The sequence below is a fragment of the Palaemon carinicauda genome, chromosome 10, assembly GCF_036898095.1.
Source record: "Palaemon carinicauda isolate YSFRI2023 chromosome 10, ASM3689809v2, whole genome shotgun sequence".
Taxonomy (NCBI): Eukaryota; Metazoa; Arthropoda; class Malacostraca; order Decapoda; family Palaemonidae; genus Palaemon; species Palaemon carinicauda.
In genome coordinates this window covers 126,430,283-126,453,277 of record NC_090734.1, presented here as the reverse complement: position 1 = coordinate 126,453,277, position 22,995 = coordinate 126,430,283, and the positions used below count along the sequence as shown (strand labels likewise).

Here is a 22,995-nt window from a genome sequence, read left to right as displayed (position 1 = left end):
ATTTGCGTTTGTGAACAGGTGGCAATTAAAACCAGGTAAAACGATCATCAGATTTCCAAAATAGCTTTTGTATTTCGCTTGAATCATTCGGCAAATCAACTCCCTACACGTTGTAATATGAAAAAGTCTATGCTAAAATAGTCGACCGTTTAAATGACTGAAACATGTAATGTTATTTTGAATAAACCATTAAATATTTCTACGATTTCTGAAGAATGGACTCCTAACATCCTAAAAGTTTTACGGTATGTATAGTGACAATTTATGTTCATTTAGGTGAGCAGATGTCATGGGACTCTTTATAATAATAATAATAATAATAATAATAATAATAATAATAATAATAATAAGAAGAAGAAGAAGAAGAAGAAGGAATATATGAACAGAATTGGATTTATATATTTCAGCTATATAGCCAGGCGCTGGAGCCTGGGGAGCCATTCAGCGCCCTATGGAAAAACCCTCGAATTACACTATGAGCTAAAATCTAGAAGAGGCTGGAGAACAATATAGAAGAAAGGCAGCTGGAATGGAGGTAAAGCAGAAAGATATAAGACAAGTGCACCTAGGGGACAAAGGAACACTTACAAAGTCCCTCAAGTAATGCCTACAGTGCACCGCGTGAAGTGAACTGACAGTACTAACCCTCCACGGAAGTAGTGTGCATATACTTGACTTAAGCTAGATTGACTTTTCAGGAATATATCGGGAGTCACAATTGTTCGGTTCCCTGACGACGATAGGCTGTGAGGATACTTTGAATACCTGTAGCTATTTATAACTCGGCTCTATCGACATAAATTCCATTACTAAGGGTGCGTTGCTTATGCTAAAGCCATGACTCTCGGGGAGACTTCCTCCTTATATGATAAAAAACAACGTGTCTGGCTATATATATATATATATATATATATATATATATATATATATATATATATATATATATATATATATATATACATATGTGTGTGTGTGTGCAGATATATTTCTTTCCTGTCACGTTTAGCGGCATTACCATCCGTATGACTATTTGGTCTCTCCCATCTTTTGGGTAGGGGGAGAGGGAGTAGTCATCGCCTGGTGAGAGGGGGTAACCCTGAGAGGTACACTCGGAAGCAACAATCTCCCACAAATTACCGAACCATCAGGTTATAGTTAGGAAAGGCGGAGGGGATGGGAAGGGCTGCATCTGTGCGTACGTGTGTGTGATTACCTAAATATTAAGCTGCCCTTTTTGTCGGGTCGCGCACACTAGTTAAGTAACAATGCTAACCTCTCAATAACTCTGGTAATAAGGGGTACTGAACAATAAAAGCATACGTGTCTTATTTCCTAATGTTCTATTATCCGACTATTAATAAGTAGCCTACTACCATGAATATCTATCACTAACAGTACTATAATCATTTTAATGACAGCATGATTGGGTACCCTCTGATGCAATCGAAGTACAATAATACTACATCTCTCTCTCTCTCTCTCTCTCTCTCTCTCTCTCTCTCTCTCTCTCTCTTCGAAGAGGGGAGGGACGAGTGGAGCCTTGCCACGTCTTCTGATTTCGCAGAATTTCAGGTTCCAATTATCGCTTTGAATGCTGGATATCCGAAACATTATAATGGAAGTCACGCCTTTGTGAGCGTGTGTGTGGAATGCTGAGTTTCAAGAATACAGTGCATCAGATACAGATGCATTTGCAATTGCAAATACGGACTTGTTTCATAACAATGTCGCTCGAAATCCTTCTATGATCTAGGAGGTTATACCGTAGGTTTTTTCGAACTACATTACCAACATTTGAGTGTAATAAGTTGCAATTGAATGAAAGTACATTGAACGCATGACAGATATAAAGAGAATTTCATTTAGGACAAAAATTTCCATTCTTTATAATCTGAGGTGTGACTGCTGTTGATCAAGGATTAACACAAATTCACACTCCTATATAATAAGTGAACTTCCAGATACACAACTTCACCTATAAAAACTTCCAATATTCTGTAAATATTTCAATGAGACCGAAGAGGTGGAATCATGTTATTACTGTCACGATGGAATTTCTTTAGACTGAACTTAAAATTCGATTTATAACTTTGGTCGAAATCAAAAGTCGGTAAAATTATCATTATCATCATTAATTTCTTTTAGTTGCGTCCCATGATATAAGCCAAAAGGCTCCAACAAGGGAAATAGCTCAGTGAGTAAAGAAAATAATGATACAGGTGGAATAGTGTGCTCGAGGGTATCCTTAAGTAAAAGAACTGTAACCCAAGATAATGGAAGTCCATGGTACAGAGGCAATGGCACTACCCAAGTCTAGAGAACAATGGTTTTATTTTGAAATGTCCTGATCTTAGAAGAGCTACTTACCATAGCTAAAGAGTCTCTTCACCCTTTACCAAGTTGAAAGTAGCCACAGAACAATTACAAAGAAATAAAAAAGAATAGAAGAATTAGAAGCTAAAGACAAATTAAAATGAGAATTTCTCTGTAATGAGCCGAGAAAAAGCATAAACAAGACATAGCGAGAGTGAATTCCTTGATGAAACCCACAAGTACTCTCTCACACTTTCTAATACTTTTAAATCTTCTGGATTTCAAAAAAAAAAAATTTCTACCTTAGGAAAGAGAAGCAGGGGACCTTACGGGAAACGGGACTAAATCATTACCTTATCTGGAATTTATCATAATATTCGCTGATGAAGAGAGGCTCCCTAGACTATATATACTGTATATACATACATACATACATACATACATACATACATACATACATAAATACATACATACATACATATATGCACGCACGCACGCACGCACGCACGCACGCACACTATCTATATATATATATATATATATATATATATATATATATATATATATATATATATATATATAAATATGATAAATTTTGCACATTTTTACGTGTTTTTCATATTCAAATAAGCCATATATATTTTGATATATTAATGTCTGGATTCTCTTAACGACCTCGGGATCAGAGCCCCAGGCGAAATCTCACAAAGACAAGAGCTTGGCTCCGGCCGGGAATCGAACCCTGGTCGGCAAGCTTATATAGACAGATACTAACCCATTCGGCCGAATGGGTTAGTCACTGTCTATATAAGCTTGCCGACCAAGGTTCGATTCCCGGCCGGAGCCAAGCTCTTGTCTTTGTGAGATTTCGCCTGGGGCTCTGATCCCGAGGTCGTTAAGAGAATCCAGACATTAATATATCAAAATATATATGGCTTATTTGAATATATAAATATATATATATATATATATACATATATATACATATATACAGTATATATATATATATATATATATATATATATATATATATATATATATATATATATATATATATGTATGTATGTGCATAATGAGGCGTAAAATAAACCGGTACAAATAACTACTACACGTTGCATAATTGAGATGTCGTGAGAGCAATCGCTAAATACACAAGAAAAGAATTTTAAACACAACCCCATCCGCCAAGTTTATCCCCCCTCCATTTCACCACCATTCGTGCTACTACTACCACTACCACCATTACCACTACCACTACCACTACCACAACCACCTTCAGCATCAAAGACCATCAGCTGATCTGTCGGCAACAGGTCGAATCCAATCTCAAGATGGCAACATTGACAAAGCCTGTTATCTTGACTTTAAACTTTCCACAGTCCAATTAGTCTTTCCTCTACTAGTTCCTTTAATCATTATTCTCCCTCTCTTCCCTATTCCAACTCCTTGTTCTTCCCTTTACCGCCTCTCTTCACTTATTTTGATTGCAATGTATATCACCGGATTGTAATCGGCTTTTAAAAACGGCACGTGTATCCTGTTTTGCCTTCCCTCCCAGAGGAATTAGATCCGATGTCATATTGATCGAAGCCCAAGAGAGATCTATAGACAGAGGCACAGAGTTCAACCAAAGTGTCGCATGATAAATGGCAATGGAAGTCACTGGTATCGGTGGCATTGTTAACCGCACCGACCTCATACACGGCATAACAATCAATTATACTGATTTGCTGTTGACGATCTATAGGTGATGAAAGGTTCTCGTCAGACTTTCAAGGCAGAAATTCGGAGAATTAAATTTACCTTTGGAAAAAATACTTTTTTTTTTCCTTTACTTTTTGTTTCGGACTTGTTCTGTATGTATTTTGTACGAGTACACACACGCACTAACGCACACGCACACACACACACACACACACACACACATATATATATATATATATATATATATATATATATATTAGCAACAAATGCAGCCGTTACTATTCCCTTGGAGGACAAAGGCTTCAGACATGTCCTTAATCATGTCTGGTGTTTGGCCATTTTCATCATCACGCTGGCCAGTGCGGATTGATGATGATGGGAGACTCTAGTCTGATTGCTCACATCAAAACCAACCTAGTATGGATGGAACTGACTAGTTCAGCTTTGCTAATCATGGTGATACACAAACCCTTCGCAACGTTAAGGTATCCCCACTCATCAATAATATACACACACACACACATATATATATATATATATATATATATATATATATATATATATATATATATATATATATATATATATGAATACCAATCCTACAAATCCATCAACAAATGCAATATCGTAGCCACTTTGGTACATTCTCTATTCTAAGAACCTTATATTCTCAAAGGATATACATGAAAAAATTTGCGTTTGTGAACAGGTGGCAATTAAAACCAGGCAAAACGATCATTAGATTTGCAAAATATATGTTGAATTTCACTAGAATCATTCGGTAAATTAACTCCCTACACGTTGTAATGTCAAAAACGTTATTTTGAATAAAACATTAAATATTTCTACGATTTCTGAAGAACGGATTTCTAATATTCTAACAGAGCTTTATGTTATAATGAAAATTTATGTTTATTTAGGTGAGCAGATGTCATGAGACTCTTTAATATCTTAATAATAATAATAATAATAATAATAATAATAATAATAATAATAACAACAACAACAAGAAATATATGAGAAGGTAGAAGATGAATTAAATTGGATTTATGAATTTTGGTTATATAGCCCGGCCCTAGAACCTGGGAGGCCATTCATCGCTCAAGTATATATATGGCAAAACCCTAAAATTAAATCATGAGCTAAAATTTAGAAGAGGTTGGAAAACAAGATGGAAGAAAGGCAGCTGGAATGGAAATAAAGTAGAAGGATATAAGGAAAGTGCACCTAGGGGCCGAAGGAACACTTACAAAGTCCCTTAAGTAATGCCTACAGTGAACCGCGTGAAGTGAACTGACAGTACTAACCCTCCACGGAGGTAGTGTGCATAAGTCTTTTACTCTTAAACAATTGTCACTTGACTTGAGCTAGATTGACTTTCAGGAATATATCGTGAGTCACAATTGTTAGAGTCACTGATGACGATGGGCTGTGAGGATACTTCGAATACCTACGTCAATATGCATAGGAGGAGATGATGATGATGATGATTTATAACTCAGATCTTTCGAAATAAATTTCATTACCAAGAGTGTGTTGCTTATGTTAAAGCCATGAATCTTGGGGAGACATCCTCCCAATATGATAAAAAACAACGTGTCTGGCTATATATATATATATATATATATATATATATATATATATATATATATATATGTGTGTGTGTGTGTGTGTGTGTGAATGTGTGTGTAGATATATTTATTTCCTGTCACGCTTAGCGGCATTACCAGACGTATGACTATTTGGTCTCTCCCATCTCTTGGGTTGGGGGGGGGGAGGAAGTAGTCATCGCCTGGTGAGAGGGGGTGACCCTGAGAGGTACACTCGGAAGCAACAATCTCCCACAAATTACCGAACCATCAGGTTATAGTTAGGAAAGGCGGAGGGGATGGGAAGGGCTGCATCTGTGCGTACGTGCGTGGATTATCTGAATATTTAGCTGCCCTTTTTGTCGGGTCGCGCACACTAGTTATGTAACAATGCTAACCTCTCAATAACTCTGGTGATAAGTGGTACTGAACAATAAAAGCATCCATGTCTTATTTCATAATGTTTCATTAACCGACTATTAATAAGTAGCCTACTAACATGAATATTTATCACTAACAGTACTATAATCATTTTAATGACAGCATGATTGGGTACTCGGATCCAATCGAAGTACAATAATACTACATTCTCCACTACGCACCACCACCGATAATGCAGCGACTATTTAATGTGCTGCCAGCTCATCTAAGAAACATATCAGGAGTGAGCGTAGATGTGTTTAAGAATAAGCTCGATAAATACCTAAGATGCATCCCAGACCATCCAAGACTGGAAGATGCAAAATACACCGGAAGATGCATTAGCAACTCTCTGGTGGATATACGAGGTGCCTCACACTGAGGGACCTGGGGGAACCCAAACAAAAAATAAGGCAATAAGATAAGGTAAGGCTCTCTCTCTCTTCCAAGAGGGGAGGGGCGAGTGGAGCCTTTCCACGTCTTCTGATTTCGCAGAATTTCAGGTTCCAATTATCGCTTTGAATGCTGGATATCCGAAACATTATAATGGAAGTCACACCTTTGTGCGCGTGTGTGTGGAATGCTGAATTTCAAGACTACAGTGCATCGGATACAGATGTATTTGCAATTGCAAATACGGACTTGTTTCATAACAATGTCGCTCGAAATCCTTCTATGATCTTGGAGGTAATACCGTGGGTTTTTTCTAACTACATTACCGACATTTGAGTGTAATAAGTTGCAATTGAGTGAAAGTACATTGAACACATGACTGGTCTAAAGATAACTTCATTTAGGACTAAAATTTTCATTCTTTATAATCTGGGGTGTGACACTCCTATATAATAAGTGAACTTCCAGATACACAACTTCACCTATAAAAACTTCCGATATTCTGTAAATATTTCAATGAGACCGATGGAATTTCTTTAGACTGAACTTAAAATTGGACTTATAACTTTGGTCGAAATCAAAAGTCAGTAAAATTATCATTATCATTAACTTTTTTTAGTTAAGCCCCATGATATAAGCCTAGGGTCTCCAACAAGGGAAATAGCTAAGTGAGTAAAGAAAATAATGAAACAAGTGGAATAGTGTGCCTGAATGTATCCTCAAGCTAAAGAACTGTAACCCAAGATAATGGAAGGCCATGGTACAGAGGCTATGATACTACCCAAGTCTAGAGAACAATGGTTTTATTTTGAAATGTCCTGATCCTAGAAGAGCTACTTACCATAGATAAAGAGTCTCCACCCCTTACCAAGTGAAAATTAGCCCCTGAATAATTACAAAGAAATAAAAAATAAAAAGGAATAGAAGAATTAGAACCTAAAGACAAATTAAAATGAGAATTTCTCAGTAGTCAGCCGAGAAAAAGCATAAACAAGACAAAGCGAGAGTGAATTCCTGGATGAAACCCACAAGTACTCTCTCACACTTTCTAATACTTTTAAATCTTCTGGATTTCAAAAGAAAAAAAATATTAAACCAGTCCTCTCATTAGCTGAGAGTTGACTCATTACCAGATACTTAATTTCTACCTTAGGAAAAGAGAAGCAGGGGACCTTACGGGAAACGGGACTAAATCATTACCTTATCTGAAATTTATCATAATATTCGCTGATGAAGAGAGGCTCCCTAGACTATATATACTGTATATACATACATACATACATACATACATACATACATGCATGCAAGCATGCACGCACGCACGCACGCACACACATTATATATATATATATATATATATATATATATATATATATATGTATATATGTATGTATGTATGTGCATAATGAGGCGTAAAATAAACCGGTACAAATAACTACTAAACGTTGCAAAATTGAGATGGCGTGAGAGCAATCACTAAATACAAAAGAAAAATAAGAATTTTAAACACATCCCCATCCGCCAAGTTTATCCCACCCACTCCATTTCACCACCATTCGTGCTATCACCACCACTACTACCACCACCACCACTACCACTACCACCACCACCACCACTACCCCCACCACCTTCAGCATCAAAAACCTTCAGCCTATCTGTCGGCAACAGGTCGAATCCAATCTCAAGATGGCAACATTGACAAAGCCTGTTATCTTGACTTCAAACTTTCCACAGTCCAATTAGTCTTTCCTCTACTAGTTCCATTAATCATTATTCTCCCTCTCTTCCCTATTCCAACTCCCTGTTCTTCCCTTTCCCGCCTCTCTTCACTTATTTTGATTGCAATATATATCACCGGATTGTAATCGGCTTTTAAAAACGGCACGCGTATCCTGTTTTGCCTTCTCTCCCAGAGGAATTAGATCCGATGTCATATTGATCGAGGCCCAAGAGAGATGTATAGACAGAGGCACAGAGTTCAACAAAAGTGTCGCATGATATATGGCAATGGAAGTCAGTGGTATCGGTGGCATTGTTAACCGTGTACCAACCGTGTGTCACACAATTGTACATAATTTCTTTTGTATATATTATGCTTGTATCTTCGCTCTTCCCTCCCACTAAAACGAACATGAAAATTCATGTCTGGTTTTCCTCTGTAACATTGTCACTTTCTCGAACATGTATTTTCCTGTTGCCTTGAGGTTTTGTATATAAAGGAGAGTGTTCCTTAATAAAGTACTCAGTTGATTGCATCCTGCCTTTGAGTCACAACCTTCTCCCTCCTTCGTCACATTGGTGACCCCGGAGTGACTCGCTTCTCCCGCCTCTCCCCCCCCCCCCCTCCACCTCTCACCGTTACTATGACGCCGTCAACGCATACCTTCTGCAGCAGTACTCGCCGTCGCCAGCCGCCCGTATAGCAACGCCTTTTCAGCTCTCTCAACAACCGTTGGGGGACCAAAGGGCTTCACTCACCCTCGGGAATATGACCAGTATCACTCGCCTGCAACCTGTCGCAGATAGCTCTCCTCGTGAGGTGAACCTACTTCGTGCCCTTATGGACAGCCACTTCAAAACCTCCATCAACGCCTCCACTCGTGACGATGAGGACACCTATTCAACTTCAACCGAAGCTGACGTGAATGCCGTAGGACACGCCTATGAATGCTCCTGCATCTACACCTACAACTGCTCCTGCATCTACACCTACAACTGCTCCTAAAAAGGACCAGCAACGACCTGCAACTGTTCCTAAAAAGGATCAGCACCGACCTGCAACTGCTCCCCAAAGGGACCAGCAACAACCCTCATCCTCATCCCCTTCTCAAACCTTGACTCAAGCAATTGAGTCTCTCACCTTGCAAGACCTCATACCTATCGCCTTCCAGATCCTTACCAAAGTCCTCTCCCTCTCATCAACCTCCACCTTCCAGCAACTCCTGCAACAGTTCCAGTTTCCAGCCACGGAGCAGAGATAATCCTTCCCTGCTTGAAATGCTCTCCTTCCCAATTCCCTATTCCTAAAAGGAGAATAGTTATTACAAGGCTGTGTTCCTCATAAGGAAACAGCTCTTGTTTTTCCTATCTCCTACCCTTTTTCACTGTCATCCCTCTTCCTACCCTATCCTTAGGGGGCCTTTCTCGTGCTTACTGTCCGAGCGTTGCACAGAAATGGCCCCCTCCCCCTTTCCATCACAAGAGCAGGAATAAGCTTCTTTGCTTAAACCTACTCCTATTCTCTCCTACTAAAATTCCTTCTCTACTCTCCCAGTCTCTTTTACTTACTGGGACTTGCTACTATCAATACTATTTTCTCTGACTAAAAACTTTCTTTCGTGGACCTAAAAAGGAGTCCCCTTTTTCGGGTTACTTTCTACCCCTTTTCACGTCTTGTAAATCCATCCCATTCCATCCCTCATTCATCATCCTCACCTCTCATCCTTCGTCCTTTTTCCTAATTTTTACCTAACATTCCTTTTCCAATTTTTACCTAACATTCCTTTTACTAATATAAATTTACTCCTTTGGAGTACACCCTTTACAGAACCAATCGCTTACGGGCTGTCTTTATTGACAAGAGCCCACGTCATGCTATATGCATGGCAATCTACTCATCATCATCATTAATAAAGTACTCAGTTGATTGCATCCTGCCTTTGGGTCACAACCTTCTCCCTCCTTCGTCACAACCGCACCGACCTCATAGACGCCATAACAATCAATTTGCTGTTGACGATCTATTTGTGATGAAAGGTTCTCGTCAGACTTTCAAGGCAGAAATTTGGAGAATTAAATTTATCTTTAGAAAAAATTCTTTTTTTCCCTTTACTTTTTGTTTCGGACTTGTTCTGTTTGTTTACTTTGTACAAGTTCACACACACGCGCGCGCGCGCACACACACACACACACGTATATATATATATATATATATATATATATATATATATTAGCAACAAATCCAGGCGTTTCTAATCCACAGCATGACAAAGGCTTCAGACATGTCCTTAATCATGTCTGGTGTTTGACCATTTTCATCATCACGCTGGACAGTACGGATTGTTGATGATGGGAGACGTTAGTCTGATCGCTCAAAGCAAAAACAACCTAATATGGATGGAACTGACTAGTTCAGCTTTTCTAATCATGGTGATACACAAACCCTTTCACCATGTTAAGGTATCCCCACTAAAAAAGAAGATATATATATATATATATATATATATATATATATATATATATATATATATATATATTCACATAAGCCATATATATTTTTGATACATAATTGTCTGGATTCTCTTAACGACCTCGGGATCAGAGCCCCAGGCGAAATCACACAAAGACAAGAGCTTGGCTCCGGCCGGGAATCGAACCCTGGTCGGCAAGCTTGTATAGACAGTGACTAATCCACTTGGCCACGAAGAAAGATAAAAGTCAATGACAATTCTTCTGTACTTATACCTGTACTTATACCTTGCCGACCAGGGTTCGATTCCCGGCCGGAGCCAAGCTCTTGTCTTTGTGTGATTTCGCCTGGAGCTCTGATCCCGAGGTCGTTAAGAGAATCCAGACATTAATGTATCAAAAATATATATGGCTTATTTGAATATGAAAAACACGTAAAAATGTGCAAAATTTATCATTAATTGAATGCCAAGTAACAAACTACCAATTAGCTACGATGGTGAAGATGGGTTGATTTCAATTCTAAGTACAAAATACCTGAATTCGACAGGTATAAGTACAGAAGAATTGTCATTGACTTTTATCTTTCTTCGTGGCCAAGTGGATTAGTCACTGTCTATACAAGCTTGCCGACCAGGGTTCGATTCCCGGCCGGAGCCAAGCTCTTGTCTTTTTGTGATTTCGCCTGGGGCTCTGATCCCGAGGTCGTTAAGAGAATCCAGACATTAATGTATCAATAATATATATGGCTTATTTGAATATGAAAAACACGTAAAAATGTGCAAAATTTATCATTAATTGAATGCCAAGTAACAAACTACCAATTAGCTACGATGGTGAAGATGGGTTGATTTCAATTCTAAGTACAAAATACCTGAATTCGACAGGTATAAGTACAGAAGAATTGTCATTGACTTTTATCTTTCTTCGTGGCCAAGTGGATTAGTCACTGTCTATACAAGCTTGCCGACCAGGGTTCGATTCCCGGCCGGAGCCAAGCTCTTGTCTTTGTGTGATTTCGCCTGGGGCTCTGATCCCGAGGTCGTTAAGAGAATCCAGACATTAATGTATCAAAAATATATATGGCCTATTTGAATATGAAAAACACGTAAAAATGTGCAAAATTTATCATTAATTGAATGCCAAGTAACAAACTACCAATTAGCTACGATGGTGAAGATGGGTTGATTTCAATTCTAAGTACAAAATACCTGAATTCGACAGGTATAAGTACAGAAGAATTGTCATTGACTTTTATCTTTCTTCGTGGCCAAGTGGATTAGTCACTGTCTATACAAGCTTGCCGACCAGGGTTCGATTCCCGGCCGGAGCCAAGCTCGTCTTTGTGTGATTTCGCCTGGGGCTCTGATCCCGAGGTCGTTAAGAGAATCCAGACATTAATGTATCAAAAATATATATGGCTTATTTGAATATGAAAAACACGTAAAATGTGCAAAATTTATCATATATATATATATATATATATATATATATATATATGAATACCAATCCTACAAATCCATCAACAAATGCAATTTCGTAGCCACTTTGGTACATTCTCTATTCTAAGAACCTTATATTCTCAAAGGAAATACATGAAAAAATTTGCGTTTGTGAACAGGTGGCAATTAAAACCAGGCAAAACGATCATTAGATTTGCAAAATATATGTTGAATTTCACTAGAATCATTCGGTAAATTAACTCCCTACACGTTGTAATGTCAAAAACGTTATTTTGAATAAACCATTAAATATTTCTACGATTTCTGAAGAACGGAATTCTAACATTCTAAAAGAGCTTTATGTTATAGTGACAATCTATGTTTATTTAGTTGAGCAGATGTCATGGGACTCTTTAATATCTCAATAATAATAATAATAATAATAATAATAATAATAATAATAATAATAATAATAATAAAAATAATAATAATAATGATAATAACAACAAGAAATATATGAGAAGGTAGAAGATGAATTAAATTGGATTTATGAATTTCGGCTATATGGCCAGGCGCTGGATCCTGGGAGGCCATTCATCGCTTAAGTATGTCTACAGCAAAACCCTAAAATTACATTATGAGCTAAAATCTAGAAGAGGTTGGAAAACAAGATGGAAGAAAGGCAGCTGGAATGGAGGTAAAGCAGAAAGATATAAGACAAGTGCCCCTGGGGGCCGAAGGACCACTTACAAAGTCCCTTAAGTAACGCCTACAGTGCACCGCGTGAAGTGAACTGACAGTACTAACCCTCCACGGAAGTAGTGTGCATATACTTGACTTAAGCTAGATTGACTTTTCAGGAATATATCGAGTCACAATTGTTTGGGTCCCTGACGACGATGGGCTGTGAGGGTACTTTGAATACCTGTAGCTATTTATAACTCAGCTCTATCGACATAAATTCCATTACCAAGGGTGCGTTGCTTATGCTAAAGCCATGAATCTCGGGTAGACATCCTCCCTATATGATATAAAACAACATGTCTGGATATATATATATATATATATATATATATATATATATATATATATATATACATATATATATATGTATATATATACATATATATATATATATATATATATATATATATATATATATATATATATATATATATATATATATATATATATATATATAGAGAGAGAGAGAGAGAGAGAGAGAGAGAGAGAGAGAGAGAGAGAGAGAGAGAGAGAGAGAGAGACGTGTCTGGTTATATATATATATGTATATATATATATATATATGTATATATATATACATATATATGTATATATATATATATATATATATATATATATATATATATATATAGAGAGAGAGAGAGAGAGAGAGAGAGAGAGAGAGAGAGAGAGAGAGAGAGAGAGAGAGAGAGAGAGAGAGAGAGAGAGAGAGAGAGGTGTGTAGATATATTTCTTTCCTGTCCCGCTTAGCAGCATTACCAAGCGTATGACTATTTAGTCTCTCCCATCTCTTGGGTAGGGGGAGAGGAAGTAGTCATCGCCTGGTGAGAGGGGGTAACCCTGGGAGGTACACTCGGAAGCAACAATCTCCCACAAATTACCTAACCATCAGGTTATAGTTAGGAAAGGCGGAGGGGATGGGAAGGGCTGCATCTGTGCGTACGTGTGTGTGATTCCATAAATATTTAGCTGCCCTTTCTGTCGGGTCGCGCACACTAGTTATGTAACAATGCTAACCTCTCAATAACTCTGGTGATAAGGGGTACTGAACAATAAAAGCATGCATGTCAACCGGCACGGTGCGCTATAATGCTAGGGTCAACCGGCACGGTGCGCTATAATGCAATTTAGTGTTTTCTTATGTTTATACCTGTAGAGAATGCGAAGTGAAGCGAGGACTTTCAGGTTCCAATTATCGCTTTGAATGCTGGATATCCGAAACATTATAATGGAAGTCACGACTTTGTGCGCGTGTGTGTGGAATGCTGAATTTCAAGACTGCAGTGCATCGGATACAGATGCATTTGCAATTGCAAATACGGACTTGTTTCATAACAATGTCGCTCGAAATCCCTCTATGATCTAGGAGGTAATACCGTAGGTTTTTTCGAACTACATTACCAACATTTGAGTGTAATTGAATGAAAGTACATTGAACACATGACTGGTCTAAAGATAATTTCATTTAGAACTAAAATTTTCATCTTTATAATCTGAGGTGTGACTGCCCTTGATCAAGGATTAACACAAATTCACACTCCTATATAATAAGTGAACTTCCATATACACAACTTCATCTATAAAAACTTCCAATATTCTGTAAATATTTCAATGAAACCGAAGAGGTGGATTCATCGTATTACTGTCACGATGGAATTTCTTTAGACTGAACTTAAAATTGGATTTATAACTTTGGTCGATATCTAAAGTCGGTAAAATTATCATTATCATCATTAATTTTTTTCAGTTAAGCCCCATTATATAAGCCCAAAGGCTCCAAAAAGGGAAATAGCTCAGTGAGTAAAGAAAATAATGAAACAAGTGGAATAGTGTGCCTGAGTGTATCCTCAAGCAAAACAACTGTAACCCAAGATAGTGGAAAGCCATGGTAGAGAGGCTATGGCACTACTTAAGTCTAGAGAACAATGGTTTTATTTTGAAATGTCCTGATCCTAGAAGAGCTACTTATTATTATCATTATTACTTGCAAAGCTATAACCCTAGTTGGGAAAGCAGGGTGCTATAAGGCCAGGGGCTCCAACAGAGAAAATAGCCCAGTGAGGAAAGGAAACAGAGAAAAAGAAAATATTTTAAGAAGAGCAACAACACTAAAATAAATATCTCCTATATAAACTCTAGAAACTTTAACAAAACAAGAGGAAGAGAAATAAGATAGAATAGTGTGCCCGCGTGTACCCTCAAGCAAGAGAACTCTAACCCAAGACAGTAAAAGACCATGGCACAAAGGCTATGGCATTACCCAAGACTAGAGGACAATGGTTTGATTTTGGAGTGTCCTTCTCCTAGAAGAGCTGCTTACCATAGCTAACGAGTCTCTTCTACCCTTATAAGGAGGAAAGAGGCCACTGAATAATTACAGTGCAATAGCCCGTTGGGTAAAGAAGAATTTTGGTAATCTCAGTGTTGTCTGGTGTATGGACAGAAGAGAATCTGTAAAGAATAAGCCAGACTATTCGGTGTGTGTCTGTAGGCAAAGGGTAAATGGACTGTAACCAGAGAGAAGGATCCTATGAGGTACTGTCTGGCCAGTCAAAAGACACTTTATCTCTTTAGCGGTAGTATCTCAACGGGTGGCTGGTGCCCTGGCCAACCTACTACCTATATTTACCATTGCTAAAGTCTCTTCACCCCTTACCAAGTGAAAATTAGCCACTGAATAATTACAGAGAAATAAAAAATAAAAAAGAATAGAAAATTAGAGCCTAAAGACAAATTAAAATTTCACAGTAGTGAGCCGAGAAAAAGCATAAACAAGACAAAGCGAGAGTGAATTCCTTGATGAAACCCACAAGTACTCTCTCACACTTTTTAATACTTATAAGGGACAAAGTAATCCAATCTAAAAAAAAAAAAAAAAAAAAAAAAACCCTCTCATTAGCTGGAAGTTGACTTATCACCAGATACTTAATTTCTACCTTAGGAAAAGAATAGCAGGGGACCTTACGGGAAACAGGACTAAATCATTACCTTATCTGAAATTTATCATAATATTCGCTGATGAAGAGAGGCTCCCTAGGCTATATATACTGTATATACATACATACATACAGAGATCTATAGACAGAGGCACAGAGTTCAACCAAAAGTGTCGCATGATAAATGGCAATGGAAGTCACTGGTATCGGTGGCATTGTTAACCGCACCGACCTGAAAGACGCCATAACAATCAATTATATTGATTTGCTGTTGACGATCTATATGTCATGAAAGGTTCTCGTCAGACTTTCAAGGCAGAAATTGGGAGAATTAAATTTATCTTTAGAAAAAATACTTTTTTTTCTTTACTTTTTGTTTCGGACTTGTTCTGTATGTTTTTTTTTGTACGAGTACACACACGCGTACACACACACGCACACACACACACACACATATATATATATATATATATATATATATTAGCAACAAATGCAGCCGTTACTATTCCCCTGCAGGACAAAGGCTTCAGACATGTCCTTAATCATGCTGGCCAGGGCGGATTGATGATGATGGGTGACGATAGTCTGATCGCTCACAGCAAAACCAACCTAGTATGGATGGAACTGACTGGTTCAGTTTTACTAATCATGGCGATACACTAATCCTTCCGCAACGTTAAGGTATCCCCACTCATCAATAATATATATATATATATATATATATATATATATATATATATATATATATATATATATTACATACATACATACATACATACATACATACATACATATATATAAATATATATATATATATATATATATATATATATATATATATATATATACATACATATATATACAGGAAAAATGAGAATATAAAACAGAACACTCAGTCCCTTGAAGCAATATCACGAACTAGTCAGGACTGTCTTAAATTTTTTAGTTTCATTTTCCCTGGCTTTTGTTTGAATTTGAGCATCACGTTTCCCTGTAATTTTTACGATATATATATATATATATATATATATATATATATATATATATATTTAAATACATACATATATATATATATACATACATATATGTGTATATATATATATATATATATATATATATATATATATATATATATATACATATGAATACCAATCTTACAAATCCATCCACAAATGCAATTTCGTAGCCACTTTGGCACATTCTCTATTCTAAGAATCTTGTATCCTCAAAGGAAATACATGAAGAAAATTGCATTCACGAACACGTGGGAATGAACACCGTATAAAATGATCATTCATATTTGCAAAATATATGTTGTATTTCGCTTGAATCATTCGGCAAATTAAACACCTACACATTGTAATATGAGAAAGTTTATGCTAAAATAGTCGACCGTTTAAATGAAATAAACATGCAATGTTATTTTGAATAAACCATTAAACATTTCTACGATTTCTGAAGAATAGATTTCTAACATTCTAAAAGAGCTCTATGTTATAGTGACAATTTATGTCTATTTAGGTGAGCAGATGTCATGGGACTCTTTAATATCTCAATAATAATAATAATAATAATAATACCAAGAAGGAATATATGCGAAGGTAGTAGATGTAGTAGTTATGTATTTCGGCTATATGGCCCAGCGCTGGAACCTGGGAGGCCATTCATCGCTTAAGTATATCTACAGCAAAACCCTAAAATTACATTATGAGCTAAAATTTAGAAGAGGTTGGAAAACAAGATGGAAAAAAGGCAGCTGGAATGGAGATAAAGTACAATGATATAAGGCAAGTGCACCTGGGGGCCGAAGGACCACTTACAAAGTCCCTTAAGTAACGCCTACAGTGCACCGCGTGAAGTGAACTGACAGTACTAACCTTCGACGGAGGTAGTGTGCATATACTTGACTTAAGCTAGATTGACTTTTCAGGAATATATCGAGTCACAATTGTTCGGGTCCCTGACGACGATGGGCTGTGAGGGTACTTTGAATACCTGTGGCTATTTATAACTCAGCTCTATCGACATAAATTTCATTACCAAGGGTGCGTTGCTTATGCTAAAGCCATGAATCTCGGGGAGACTTCCTCCCTATATGATAAAAAACAATGTGTCTGTATTTATATATATATATATATAAATATATATATATATATATATATATATATATATATATATATATATATATATATATATATATATATGTGTGTGTGTAGATATATTTCTTTCCTGTCACGCTTAGCGGCATTACCAGACGTATGACTATTTGGTCTCTCCCATCCTTGGGTAGGGGGAGAGGGAGTAGTCATCGCTTGGTGACAGGGGGTAACCCTGAGAGGTACACTCAGAAGTAACAATTTCCCTACAAATTACCGAACCATCAGGTTATAGTTAGGAAAGGCGGAGGGGATGGGAAGGGCTGCATCTGCGCGTACGTGTGTGTGATTATCTAAATATTCAGCAGTCCTTTTTGTCGGGTCGCGCACACTAGTTATGTAACAATGCTAACCTCTCAATAACTCTGGTGATAAGGGATACTGAACAATAAAAGCATGCATGTCTTATTTCCTAATTTTTTATTAACAGCTTTTGCTCAGAGAGTTTATGCCTCAACTGAAAAGGAGTACAATTTATCCATAAAACAAACCCTTTCTGGTACAACTCAGGAACATAAATGGTGGTCTACCCTTAAATCTGCACTCTTTGGTGTAGATGCAACAGTTCCTCCTTTACTTAAACCAGATGGCTCAGTCACTCACTGTCCAAGGGAAAAGGCAACCCTTTTGGCTAATGTTTTTGACAGTAAACAGAGTAATGGAAAACTTGAACTTCCTCATTCCTGTTTTCCTGAGGCTAAACTAACTAGTTTAGCTTTTCGATCTCATGAGATTAAAGCTCTGTTCATGGACCTTGATGTTTTTAGAGGTGTAGACCCAAATGGTATTTTTCCTTTGTTTTCTATAAAGACAGATTTCTTAGCTCTAAAGTTATCTGTTATTTTGCGCAAGTTAGCAAGAAGAGGAGCTTTTAGCACTTTTTGGAGAATTGGTAATGTTACTCCTCTATGTAAATGTGTTTGTGGTAGCTCAAGTCCCACTGATTACCGCCCAATTTCCCTAACTCCCATATTATATAAGGTTTTTGAACATCTTCTGGCAAAACGTCTTAATAGGTTTGCTAAAGGTAATCATCTACTCCCTAATTTGCAATTTGGTTTTCGTAAAGGCCTTGCAGCATGTGATGCCCTTCTTACAATCTCCAATGCTGTACAGAAATCCCTTGATTGTAGTCAGGAAGTTCGTATGATTGGCCTAAATTTTAGTGCTGCCTTTGACCGTGTTAATCATGAGGCCCTTATTTTCAAACTCAAACAGTTGGGAGTGGGTGGGTCGTTTCTTAGCATTATTATTGATTTTTTAAGTAATAGATCTCAAAGAGTTGTTGTTGATGGGCACTATAGTGAGTATAGGAATGTGATATCCGGTGTTCCACAGAGTAGTGTTCTTGGCCCATTACTTTTCATACTACATACACATGACATGTGGTTTGGCCTAGAAAACAGGCTTGTTGCATATGCAGATGATGCTATTCTCTTTGCATCAATTCCATCCCCTGAATGTAGATCTGGGGTTGGTGAATCCCTTAGTAGAGATTTAGCTAAAATTAGTGCATGGTGCAAATTATGGGGTATGAAGTTGAATCCTAACAAAACTCAAAGTATGATTGTAAATAGGTTAAGGACAGTGGCTCCTCAACATCCGGATCTCAGTATTAATAATGTTTCTTTAAATTTGTATGACTCTTTTAAAATTTTAGGTGTGATTCTCGACAGCAAATTTACTTTTGAGAAACACATTAGGTCTGTGTCTCCTTCAATTACACAAAAAATTGGCTTATTGAGAAAGTCTTACAAGATTTTCGGTGATCAATCTATTCTGAAGAAGAGTTTTAATTCTTTTATTCTACCTTGTTTTGAGTATTGTTCTTCTGTCTGGTGTTCAGCTGCTGATTCTCATCTTAATTTGTTGGACAGAAACTTACGGTCTATTAAATTTCTTATTCCTGATCCAGATATTAATCTTTGGCACCGTCGTTCAATTAGTTCCTTGTGCATGTTGCATAAGATTTTTCATAACTCTGACCATCCTTTACATTCAGATCTCCCTGGACAATTCTATCCTGTTCGTAATACTAGGCAGGCAGTTAATTTTAATAGCCAGGCCTTCTCCATCATGAGGCTCAATACTACACAGCATTCTAGAAGTTTTATTCCAGCTGTTACCAAGTTGTGGAATGATCTTCCTAATCGGGTAGTTGAATCCGTAGAACTTCAAAAGTTCAAAGTTGGAGAAAATGTTTTTATGTTGACCAGGCTGACACGAGTCTTTTTATTGTTTATATATGACATATCTGTTTTTGACGTTGTTAATAGTTTATTTGGGACATATCTGTTTTGACGCTGTTACTGTTTTTAGAATGATATAGTTAATTTATTCTCATCATTTATTTATTTCCTTATTTCCTTTCCTCACTGGGCTATTTTTCCCTGTTGGAGCCCTTGAGCTTATAGCATCTTGCTTTTTCAACTAGGGTTGTAGCTTGGCTAGTGATAATAATAACAATAATAATAATAATAATATCCGACTATCAATAAGTAGCCTACTAACATGAATATCTATCACTAACAGTACTATAATAATTTTAATGACAGCATGATTGGGTACAATAATACTACATTCTCTCATCTCTCTCTCTCTCTCTCTCTCTCTCTCTCTCTCTCTCTCTCTCTCTCTCTCTCTCTCTCTCTTCCAATAGGGGAGGGGCGAGTCTTCTGATTTCGCAGAATTTCAGGTTCCAATTATCGCTTTGAATGCTGGATATCCGAAACATTATAATGGAAGTCACGTCTTTGTGCGCGTGTGTGTGGAATGCTGAATTTCAAGAATACAGTGCATCGGATAGAGATGTATTTGCAATTGCAAATACAGACCTGTTTCATAACAATGTCGATCGAAATCCTTCTATGGTCTAGGAGGTAATACCGTAGGTTTTTTTTTTTTTTTTTAACTACATTACCAACATTTGAGTGTAATAAGTTGCAATTGAATGAAAGTACATTGAACGCATGACAGATCTTAAAAGACTTTCATTTAGAACTAAAATTTTCATTCTTTATAATCTGAGGTGTAACTGTTCTTGATCAAGGATTAACACATTCACACTCCTATATAATAGGTGAACTTCCAGATACACAGCTTCACCTATAAAAACTTCCAATATTCTGTAAATATTTCAATGAGACCGAAGAGGTGGAATCATGGTATTACTGTCACGATGGAATTTCTTTAGACTGAACTTAAAATTGGATTTATAACTTTGGTCGAAATCAAAAGTCGGTAAAATTATCATTATCATCATTAATTTCTTTTAGTTAAGCCCCATGATATAAGCCCAAAGGCTCCAACAAGGGAAATAGCACAGTGAGTAAAGAAAATAATGAAACAGGTGGAATAATGTACCTGAGTGTATCAAGTAAAAGAACTGTAACCCAAGATAATGGAAGTCCATGGTACAGAGGTTATGGCACTACCCAAGTCTAGAGAACAATGGTTTTATTTTGAAATGTCCTGATCCTAGAAGAGCTACTTACCATAGCTAAAGAGTCTCTTCACCCCTTACCAAGAGGAAATTAACCACTGAACAATTACAAAGAAATAAAAAGGAATAGAAGAATTAGAACCTAAAGACAAATTATAATGAGAATTTCTCAGTAGTGAGCCGAGGAAAAGCATAAACAAGACAAAGCGAGAGTGAATTAATTGATGAAACCCACAAGTGCTCTCTCACACTTTCTAATACTTATAATGGACATTTCTACCTTAGGAAAAGAGAAGCAGGGGACCTTACAGGAAACGGGACTAAATCATTACCTTATCTGTAAATTATCATAATATTCGCTGATGAAGAGAGGCTCCCCAGACTATATACATACATACATACATACATACATACATGCACGCACGCATGCACGCAAACACATATATATATATATATATATATATATATATATATATATATATATACATATATATATATATGCAGTATATATATATATATATATATATATATATGCATATATATATATATATATATACATGTATGTATGTATGTATGCATGTGCATAATGACGCATAAAATAAACCGGTACAAATAACTACTAAACATTGCATAATTCAGATGGCGTGAGAGCAATCGCTAAATGCCCAAGAAAAATAAGAATTTTAAACAACTCTCCCACCCGACAAGTTTATCCCCCCCCCCCCCCCTCCATTTCACCACCATTCGTGCTACCACCACCACCACCCCCACCACCACCCCCACCACCACCACCACCACTACCACCACCACCTTCAGCATCAAAGACCATCAGCTGATCTGTCGGCAACAGGTCGAACCCAATCTCAAGATGGCAACATTGACAAAGCCTGTTATCTTGACTTCAAACTTTCCACAGTCCAATTAGTCTTTCCTCTACTAGTTCCTTTAATCATTATTCTCCCTCTCTTCCCTATTCCAACTCCTTGTTCTTCCCTTTCCCGCCTCTCTTCACTTATTTTGATTGCAATATATATCACCGGATTGTAATCGGCTTTTAAAAACGGCACGCGTATCCTGTTTTGCCTTCCCTCCCAGAGGAATTAGATCCGATGTCATATTGATCGAGGCCCAAGAGAGATCTATAGACAGAGGCACAGAGTTCAACCAAAGTGTCGCTTGATAAATGGCAATGGAAGTCAGTGGTATCGGTGGCATTGTTAACCGCACCGACCTGAAAGACGCCATGGGATGGTTTCGACCTGGCCTTTCATTACAAGGGGCTAGCGTTCGATCCCAAGTATGAGGTAGAAATTTATTTCTATTTGAACACGATGTTGTGTTGATATTTATCCATATTGACTCATTAGGGGTAATTTGAATGAATTACTACCAATTGTGTGACGTGGTGGGCCGGGAAATCGGGTAAAACTCGCTGGTAAGAAACTGATGTCTCGCCAGGTAAATCCTCGGACAGCTGGCTAGCGTCAGGTTCCGATTTCCTTTATGGCCTCTCGTGGCATGGTTGGTTTCGACCTGGCCTTTCATTAGAAGGGGCTAGCGTTCGATCCCAAGTATGAGGTAGAAATATATATATATATATATATATATATATATATATATATATATATATATATATGTATATATATATACACAGTATATATATATACA

General features: G+C 37.1%; 1 protein-coding gene across 1 annotated transcript; it reads right to left on the bottom strand.

Moving 5' to 3' along the window:
- Window positions 1-3,503: 3,503 nt before the first annotated feature.
- LOC137648238 (loricrin-like) lies at window positions 3,504-22,156 on the bottom strand. The gene is made up of 3 exons (XM_068381161.1): window positions 22,066-22,156; window positions 7,970-8,074; window positions 3,504-3,613 (listed from the first exon to the last, which is right to left on the bottom strand). The coding sequence occupies exons 1-3, from the start codon at window positions 22,154-22,156 to the stop codon at window positions 3,504-3,506; spliced, it is 306 nt and encodes a 101-aa protein (XP_068237262.1).
- Between the last annotated feature and the right edge of the window lie 839 nt (window positions 22,157-22,995).

Bases quoted from the DNA above. Each gene is read 5' to 3' on its own strand.
- LOC137648238 (XM_068381161.1), bottom strand. From the start codon at position 22,156: ATGGTCTTTGATGCTGAAGGTGGTGGTGGTAGTGGTGGTGGTGGTGGT. The intron at 8,075-22,065 runs GTGAAATGGAGG...TGTTGCCGACAG, and splicing joins TGGTGGTAGCACGAATGGTG to ATAGGCTGAAGGTTTTTGAT. The intron at 3,614-7,969 runs GTGAAATGGAGT...TGTTGCCGACAG, and splicing joins TGGTGATAGCACGAATGGTG to ATCAGCTGATGGTCTTTGAT.